The sequence below is a fragment of the Sinocyclocheilus anshuiensis genome, unplaced genomic scaffold (assembly GCF_001515605.1).
Source record: "Sinocyclocheilus anshuiensis isolate Anshui unplaced genomic scaffold, SAMN03320099.WGS_v1.1 scaffold819, whole genome shotgun sequence".
Taxonomy (NCBI): Eukaryota; Metazoa; Chordata; class Actinopteri; order Cypriniformes; family Cyprinidae; genus Sinocyclocheilus; species Sinocyclocheilus anshuiensis.
The window spans coordinates 273,414-283,607 of NW_015548238.1; the positions used below are offsets into that span (position 1 = coordinate 273,414).

The 10,194-nt window shown below is 35.9% G+C and overlaps 1 protein-coding gene across 1 annotated transcript in view; it reads left to right on the forward strand.

Moving 5' to 3' along the window:
* Positions 1–1,338: 1,338 nt before the first annotated feature.
* The window catches only part of LOC107654785 (uncharacterized), a 10,964-nt gene continuing 2,108 nt past the window's right edge, over positions 1,339–10,194 (forward strand). Inside the window, exons 1-7 of the mRNA XM_016442039.1 lie at positions 1,339–1,392; positions 1,848–1,896; positions 4,786–4,869; positions 5,729–5,957; positions 7,671–7,840; positions 8,120–8,869; positions 9,302–9,519. Of these exons, the coding sequence (XP_016297525.1) occupies positions 1,879–1,896; positions 4,786–4,869; positions 5,729–5,957; positions 7,671–7,840; positions 8,120–8,869; positions 9,302–9,519 (1,469 nt within the window). The 5' untranslated portion in view covers positions 1,339–1,392; positions 1,848–1,878. The remainder of the gene's footprint in view (positions 1,393–1,847; positions 1,897–4,785; positions 4,870–5,728; positions 5,958–7,670; positions 7,841–8,119; positions 8,870–9,301; positions 9,520–10,194) is intronic.

The following is a 10,194-nucleotide window of genomic DNA, read 5'->3' on the forward strand; positions in this document are numbered from 1 at the left end:
AATAAATGGAATAATTTAGATTAAAATATGCATTTTCATGCATTCATAACTGTAAAGGCTCTGTCAGTCACAGGTGACTTTAAATAAGTGAATACAAATACATCTGCTTATAACCTGATGCGGGGTTGCCAAATTTCATGTATTTGCCATAAAACAAATTATTTCAGCCAGCACACACTACCCAACTAAATCTCACGCCAAATAACAAGAAAATGCAAAATAAATGGAATAATTTAGATTAAAATATGCATTTTCATGCATTCATAACTGTAAAGGGATCTTAATAAATGTTTCTTTACAATAGGCCCTAGATAATCCAACTGAAGAAATACATACATAAGATACTTTATATGATGAAGAGATTTAATTTAGGCTTTCATTTCCATCTTAACAATGATCAACACATACATGAAGCATATCAAATATGGTAAACGCAGAAGCTCAGAGGTGTGGGAGATGCACAAGAACCAATGAGGTTTTGTTCACAAGCTTCTGTGTTTACCAGATGTGATGCTCTCTGTGTATGTGGATGTAAAACACCACAATAATCCATAACTCCGACTCCAGTTCATCAATTAACATCTTGTGAAGTGAAAAGGTGTGTGTTTGTAAGAAATAAATTCATCGTTGAGGTATTTTAAGTCCATAATCCATAAAAATGCTCCCTCAAACCATTAGGCTACAAATCTTTCATAGTGCTCATGATATGTCCCTGAAGCTACTCAGATGACTGCCTTTAATCAGCCTGCCCTGTTGAAAAAAACAGCATATGCTGGTTAGGTATGTTTTGACGCTGGGATGCTGGTTTAAGCTGGTCCTTTGCTGGTTTATGCTGGTCCTTTGCTGGTTTATGCTGGTCCTTTGCTGGTTTATGCTGGTCCTTTGCTGGTTTATGCTGGTCCTTTGCTGGTTTATGCTGGTCCTTTGCTGGTTTATGCTGGTCATGTGCTGGCAAAGGACCAGCAAAGGACCAGCTTAAACCAGCAAAGGACCAGCATAAACCAGCAAAGGATCATCTTAAACCAGCAAAGGACCAGCATAAACCAGCAAGGACCAGCATAAATCAGCATCCCAGCGTCAAAACATACCTAACCAGCATATGCTGTTTTTTTCAACAGGGTGGTCATGGTTTGTATTTATATTATTATATTTATTAGTATATTTATATTTATAGGCTATTACATGGTGGTTTTGGGGTCTTTGAGACATCCATGAGCACACTGACATCCCTGTACAAATATATTACACGCAGATTAACCGTCCTCTTTTTAATACAAAAACTGGACTGTTTTTTCAAACGTGTTGTTTGCTGCCTCATGAGTTTCGTTTTCGTTTGTTTCAAAAACCAGTTGAACTGAAGGTGACCGCTTATTTCATTCAGCTCAGTTCTCGGTAAGTACAAGATTAAGAGCCAGTTTTGTACTTCTTGTGTGTCGGTAATATTGTCGACAGTATTATGGAGCTAATATTCTCGAAATGCGCTGTAAATATAATAACGATATTGTCCTTCACTTTGACCGTCAACAATCAACGTATGCAGTCTAAAGAATCATCATAATAATGCATACTATGTGAAGACAGAAATCAAGACGCACTAAATGCTCGAAAGGCTTTTAAATTTTGTTTTGCTTCACAGAACTACACCCTTCACAAAATGAAAATGAAACTAAATGTGTTTCACTGTTATTTTGTCAAAGCGACCTGACAACAAATGCGGGGTGCAATTCAACATCGACATTATCTTATTAGCAATAGTAGCAAGTTATTCTTAGGCCTTTCTCTTTTTTTTGTGTGAAATAAACAAGACTCGTTCCTACTATTTACTTAAAGCTAAAGTTTTCTTTCAGTTGCCGTTCGGAGGAACAGACCGTCAAAACAATGGACATTGACGAATATGTGAGTATGAATATCTCTATCTCTCTCTCTCTCCACACACACACTGGATCTAAAGATTGGAGACCACACTGAAAAACTTGACAGAATAAGAAACACTGCATTGATGATGTGCAGAAGATGCTATTTACTTCTCAAATCATGCTGGATAACATGGATCAGCTTATAGACTCCATACATGCTTTCTGTTACAGTCACAGACGCTTGACAGCTTCTGCCCTCCTAATACAACTTCAAACATGTGTTTGCAGATAAAGTACAGTTTATTAAAATATGATTGTGATACACTGATAATGATTACCAAACAATATATACCCTATCAATTTCTCCTGACATCTGTACCACAATTAAGTGTTTAAATATTCAAAAACACTATGTCTTTCTTAATAAACTAACCCTTCAAGTCTTCTCACATTTTATAAAATGTCAATGCTCTGTTTTTATGACTTAAGGCAAATCCTGCACTGTAAAGACGCCCTTTGACTGGATAAGCGCTCAAGATAAATATAATAAACTAGGTAATTTTCCTGAATTCACATGCTACCATGATCATAAGACGTCAGTTCAATAATATACAAAGGCAGTGGGAGAGGCAGAACAATTAATAAAATATAGCTGCAAACAGCGATGATGGGCCCAAGCCCCGGTGGCACGGCCACCCCGGTGGTTTGAAGAAAACGGTGCACAGCAGGCACATGCATTCAGTCATCTGGCAGTCTGGTTGTTGGAATTACAACAATGAAAGGGTTACTCTGGAATCGAGTGTGAAACAGATACACACAAAGATCTATCTAACTAATGGAAGCTGAGAGAAAAGGGATTAGACTTAAAATATTTCTTATCCTATGACTCCATCTAGTGGACAACCTTAGTATTACAGCCTTCATCTGTCAGCTGAAATGTCTGATGTCTGCGGTTAGGCCCCAGAGAATCAGAAATTCATGAAACTAAGCATGTTTCCACAAAATGACTTGTTCTCCATATGTAAAAGGTTTTGAGGAGTTGGGACAATGCACTTTAAAGATATAAGACACTTACTGTTTCCATTTTTTGTTCCCTTTACTTTAATAAATCGCCATGGCAAAACCATTCAAGATATCAAAAAACCATTCACAATTTAGCATCTTCAGTATCTTGGCATCATGTTAACAAATTTGGTTTGAATTGCATGATTCTCCTAGGAGGAGTATGCAATAAGGCACATCCTGAATTTAAAAAAAAAATCCAGATTCAAACCAAAATAGCCAACTTGCTGTTGGTCGGAGCTAATGACTAAATTTGAAAGTTGTCTGACTTGATGAGAGCAATATATGTACCGAGTTTGGTGACTGTAGCTAAAACTAACCCCCTTACTTTTGTCAAAAGGTTGCGCTATAGAGCACCTGCTCCATGCCCATTTATGAGCTTTTGCCAGTGTCTAACTATCATTAATGCTGATGTGTGTATCGAGTTTCATGAAAATCTAAGAATGTTAAGTACCTCATGAACACCTGAGAATAATATTAAAGTTTGACGCATTGCCATAGCAACAGTATTTAAGATATCAAGAATCCCTTCACAGCTTTACATCTGCCATGTTTTGATAATTCTGATGAAGTTTGAAGCAAATCGGGTAAAAATAAGAGTTGTTTGGGCTGATGAGCTCTATATGTGTATGAACTTTGGTGACTGTAGGTGAAACGGTGTGTGCTACAGAGCTCCCTGAAAATGGCCATTTAGAAAGTATGTGGTACGGGGCCCTTCTGTGATCCCCCCATGAGAATCTCTGTCTGCCCTGATGAACGCAGATTTCAATGTGTGTGCCAAATTTCAAGAGTTTTTGAGCATGTTAAGGGCCCCAAAAGCCCGAAACGATTGAATAATAATAATAATAATAATAATAATAATCCTTATAAAAACAATAGTACTAATAATACTAATAATACTAGCTACGTTTACGTGGGCAACTTTTGTTTAAATCGGAATGAAATCATTCTGATTGATGAATCTGAATGTGATGTTTACATGAATGCTAAGCTACAGACACAAATGATTATTATGGTAGATAATTTAATAAAAATATTATTATAATATAAAATATAGATAAAATAGTGATTATGAACTACCTGATTGTGTAAGTGAAATTGACATAACTTCATAAGCATGTAAAACCCTTGTGTTGTACACTTTCAATAAAATTAAATTAAATTAAAAAGGCCATGATTAAGGTGTTTACATGAAGACTTTTCAGTCCAATTGAGCCATCAATTCAATTACTAACAGATTATTTGGTTGCAGGTAAACACATTCACCATTTATTAGTAAACTCTTTAAAATGCATCATGTCTTTTTCCTTGAGCAAGTCTTCCTGTCGCTTTTTTTTTTTTAGCTCCTATTAAATAGTAACATACAGTATTGAGAATAGTGGTTGGTTTGTGGCAATCAATGAAAACAAATTACTATGGCTATTGCTGTATTAAAATTAAAATATAACATTGTCATTTTAGCTTCTTTTTTTTCAGTTGCTTGAAATGTTTGCTTTATTTGATGTGCAAAACATGCAACAGCGTTTAGGCATGCATTTTGCCCCCATAAGAACAAATGGGTAAATGTGGTAACTGAGATTTGTTTTTCCTCGCTCTAAACCTCCTCCACAGTATGTAGTTCACAGTATTTATTGTTTGTGTCACATGTGTTAAACAATAGAAAATTGCAATAGGCTGCAGTCTGTTGTATTTACAATACATCCTACAGTACGTAAAAAGTATGAAGGTTTACTGGGACGAGATTTACTGAGTTGAAATATATAAATAGATTTACTTATTGAAATATATAAATAGTGTTATATTTTTTTAAATTACTGAAATAATTTTTTAAACATTGTATTATGGTTTTTTTTTTTTTTAATGTTAGGACTTGTATACAGCAGGCACTGAGGGTCAAGATGCTGGACCATCTCTGGATGACATCTATCAGCCATACTTCCTGTCAGAGGAGGTACTGACTAAAGAATAGAGCAATAGATTTTCTGAGCACCATTATCTTTCCAGAATATCAGCAATATCAAATGCATGAATTAATAAATGCCAAAGCATATTGTGCAAATGAAAATTGATTGTTTCGTTACAATACATATATTTGTGATAATTATCAAACAACAATTTTACTGGTAAATTGAAACATTATTTTTTCACATTTTTGTTCCCAGACTTTATATCTGTTGTCTGGTGTTTATCTGGTGTAATCATACCATTCACACCAGTTTAGAATTCAATCTCACCAGATTTTTTTAATGTTAGGACTTGTATACAGCAGGCACTGAGGGTCAAGATGCTGGACCATCTCTGGATGACATCTATCAGCCATACTTCCTGTCAGAGGAGGTACTGACTAAAGAATAGAGCAATAGATTTTCTGAGCACCATTATCTTTCCAGAATATCAGCAATATCAAATGCATGAATTAATAAATGCCAAAGCATATTGTGCAAATGAAAATTGATTGTTTCGTTACAATACATATATTTGTGATAATTATCAAACAACAATTTTACTGGTAAATTGAAACATTATTTTTTCACATTTTTGTTCCCAGACTTTATATCTGTTGTCTGGTGTTTATCTGGTGTAATCATACCATTCACACCAGTTTAGAATTCAATCTCACCAGATTATTCCCTCCCTCAGTATTTTAAGAGCCGAGGATGGTCTACTGTGTCTGATTTTCTTTATTACTGCAGCCATTTGTGAATTTGCAAATACAAATGACAATTAATAGATAAAATGCTCTAATAATACAAGCAATATCAACAATGGAACTTCAGAGTCTGCATTTATAACTGTTTTTCCTCTAACAGGACATTTATACAGCTGGTGATGAAATGCCACAACCCTCAGCACCACTGGATATCGCTAAATTTAAAATCAAAGTGGACTGGACAGAACCATTTCCAGAGAGATGGAGAGCTAGATTACAGAAAGCCCTTCAGAGCTGGTTGTCCAGACTGGAAGGAACAGCATCAGTCCACAGCGTTAAACTCATGGATGATCCATCATGTGCAGAGGTGCAGATAACACCATCAACAGGTGAGATAATATCATATACAATACATTTTTCACTTTAAATCTCATGGATGCTAGTATCTGAAATAGCTCAAATACATACAATATTAATACAGAAGGGCAAATACCAGTGTTGGGGGTGTTAACATGTTACTGGTAACAAACATTACAATTACAGATTTCTTTTAGAAGTAATGAGTAAAGTAGTAAAGTGGAGTGTTACGTTTTGATCCAGTATGTTTTATTTTATTTATTTGAGTATCAAATGGGAAGAGGTGTTTAAAAGGTCAATATTTCCATCTGTCATGCAAAGAAACAATGGTTTGATTTATGGGCCATGGCTCAATTACAAACAAAGGAAATTGAGCTTGTTTTAATGGCAGTAAAATGAGCCTGCTTTAAAGGGGTCATATGATGTTGCTAAAAAGAACATTATGTTGTGTATTTGGTGTAATGAAATGTGTTTATGCGGTTTAAGGTTCAAAAAACACATTATTTTCCACATACTGTACATTATTGTTTCTCCTCTATGCCCCGCCTTTCTGAAATGCGTCGATTTTTACAAAGCTCATCGTTCTGAAAAGCGAGGTGTGCTATGATTAGCCAGCTATCCAGTGCGTTGTGATTGGCCGAATACCTCAAGCGTGTGACGGAAATGTTACGCCCCAACTTGGGCTTGCGGCAACCACATGTGACGACCCCGGGCTGGACTCCGCTTCGTCCACGGTGAAAGCCGATCCGGCGATCGACAGCAATTGAAATCGCATCATATGACCCCTTTAAAAATCCAATACCGGAAGCACAGAAACTGTAAAGTTGGAACATGTTAGAACATTTAGTGCCTCTCATAACTGACTTTACAACAGATAATTGACTGGCATCCCAAATAGCCAATCAAATCACTGTGCTGAGAAGCCATGTGGCCAACCGCCATTTTGCCTGTCAAGTCCATAAAGCTTTTAGATAACTATTGCACAAATACAAACCTTTTTTGACAAATTCCTTTAATTATGGTATAAATGTGTTGTTATGGCTCATATGAACACTAGATTTCCAGAGGGGTTAGTTATTGGAGTTTCATATATTCCGTTCACAAAATCAGCCAGCAATCCAAGAAAAATGAATCAGAGTTGTCCATCTTTATGACTTTTGACCTTTGCTCATTTTATACTTCTGTAATTGAATGTTTTCTCCATTCATTAAAAAGACTGTACAAATAAATCCTGTGAGTTTAGGCAGTTTTGTGTGACTTTCATTAACTTTGTCATAAGGTCAGTTAATTTTAATGTTTTGTGATTGTCAGTGTTGGAAAGGCACCACACACGTGCACAGACGCACACACGCACACACACACACACACGTGGTTTAGATGGATTCTCCATAGGTGTAATGGTTTTTTTACTGTACAAACTGTATTTTGTATCCCCTTTACCTTAACCCTACACTTACACCTACACCTCAAACAAAACTACAGGCTATTTGAATTTCAAAAAACACTGTTTAGTATGTTTTTAAGCCTATTGGTTTACAGGGACACATGATGTGTCCTCATAAACCATGTTGTGTTGTAGTACCCATGTCATTATACACATTTGTTTCCTCATAAACCATGACACACTGTTAGACGCACTCCACTTCTGTATTTGAAATAAAATGGCCTTTATGTTACATTTGCCTCTCTATGTTATTGTTTTAAGGTTGTGTACCAAATGCACTCTTTTTTTTTCTTTCCTGTAGCTCTAAAGATTTTAAAATATCACAGAACTGCATCTCTTCACTTTAAAAATGTTAAGGATGGTAAAGTTAAAGGAGATAAGGAGGTGACTGCACAGATTTATCTGGATGAAGCAGATTCTGTGACTGTACAAATGTCCCTGCTGGAGGAGAACAAAGCTCCATCATCAAAGGTATCATGTTTACTTTATCTAGAATTAAGGCTCAATCTCATCAGTTTATTCATCGGGTTTTAAGCTTTTGATTGCTTATACGCACAACTAAAGCAAACTGATGGACCTACTACAATACACACTAGTAACTGTTAAACTATTTCAGTTCAGACTCTTAGTACAGTAGTAGTAGTAAACTCATCTATGATCTGTAGCAATAATTTGGTATTAATTCTTCATAAATCTTCATTTAGCTGTGGGCATAAAATTCTTAAATGAAATCCCATCAATTGTTTTTAGGTGAACAGAACCAAACCTGTGACTTCAGTAGTATCAGAAGACACAAACAATAGTGAGGATGTTGCAGCGAACAGAGCTTCAAATGATGCTGAGATCTCAAAAACATTTGAAAGGACCCCAGAGACCTCAGCTGTATTTACTGCCCCCCTCCATCAGTTCTGGTACATGCTTCATGCTTACAGAAAGGAGGTAGAGAAAATTGAGAAACAACATGGAGTCATTATGCATGCAGAAGTGTCAGTCTCATTAATATCCACCCAGAATTCAAGCCCTGATTCTGTCTCCAAAGCCTCTGAGGACTTTCAGAATCTTGTCACTGATTGTGTGGTTAATTTTAGTGATGCTGCCATTAATCATAATGACATGAATTCAGATATTGTGAAGCAGGCAATTCGTACCATCCAGTCAGAGGAGGCAAAGTTGATGCTGACCATGTCTGCCAGCGACTGCCGGTTCTTTGGACCAAATAAAATTACAGACATGATTAAAAGAGAGACAACAAGAGTGGATCAACAATTCAAAGACAAATCAAATGAAATGGATGTAGAAAACAACGTTTCTCCACAAAGCAGGTTTTCACTGGACATGGACACTAAGGACCTTCCAACTCAACTTGAGATGGACAAGGTTCATTGGGATCTGATGAATCTTTCCTATAAAGAACAATTGTCACAACTTGAAACAAAGTATGGAGTGTCATTTCATGAAGACAAAGTGCAGAAAAATGTAATTGGACCTCTACAACCTCCGGTTTAGAGAATGCTGTCACCTGGAATGATATTCATCATAAGACCAATACACACGGCGGGCCTCTAAAGTATGAGTTCATTTAACGTCTGTGTTCAATTGTCCGTCATGTCCTGCAAAATCAGTAATCAAACATTACGTGTTTATTTGGCTTTCATGTAAATAAAATAGTGTATCTGAATATGTATATCTATTATTTTTCTAGAAACTTTAAGGTAAATGTGTTGAAGCAGGTTGGAACTAAACTTTGCTGAAAATTGTCCCTCCAGGAGAAGGAGTGGACACAAAACGCAGAAAAACAATGAAAACACAAACACAAAATATAAAGTATAAAATGTTTAATTTATTTATTAATATTTTTTTATTTTTTTATTTACATATAGTTTTGGTTAAGGTTATGGCACAGTAATACATCATATTTATCTTTTTTTTTAGAAGAGGCATCCAAACCCGGGAAACTATTTTCATGGCACATCACGTCATGCATACTTGCCTGACAACCATGAAGGAAATGAAGTGCTCGCACTGCTGCAGAGGGCTTTTGATCAGAAACTGATCTTTACTGTTGGGACCTCTACAACCTCCGGTTTAGAGAATGCTGTCACCTGGAATGATATTCATCATAAGACCAATACACACGGCGGGCCTCTAAAGTATGAGTTCATTTAACGTCTGTGTTCAATTGTCCATCATATCCTGCAAAATCAGTAATCAAATATTACGTGTTTATTTTGGCTTTCATGTAAATAAAATAGTGTTTCTGAACACAGTGGTGTAGCGAGTCAGCCCCGGGCCCATATGCAAAAAATGTGTACGGGCCCCCACAAACGTTATGGGCTCCAACTCGGTTAACTTAACTTAGGCCCTATTGTTGATTTTTCTGAAGTAAATAACGTTACAGCCTCAGTTCAAGCTGCATATGAATCAATGATATTTTCCTCTTTAATATTTGCAGCACGAACTAAACATGAATATTTGAATGCATGTTGAAATAAATCAGAACAATTTAATACAAATGAATGTCTCATGAATCGATCAATCAGAGATTTAAAAAAAGTCTAAAGAATGACGGATGCCACAGACTTTATTTTTTTATTTTTTTGGAGGAGTAGGCCTATAGGTGGAATTTTCACATTAACTTCACGCAGTATAACATGATTTTATTATTGTAATTTTAACTTTATTCTTAGAATATTATGACGTTAATCTTATTTATTTAGTTATTTTTAAACATGGCACAAAAATGCTGCCATAGGCTACTGAATGCAAACACAATTTTGGCACATCAGCCCAAAAAACAAACAAAAAAATTATAATAAAATAAAAAA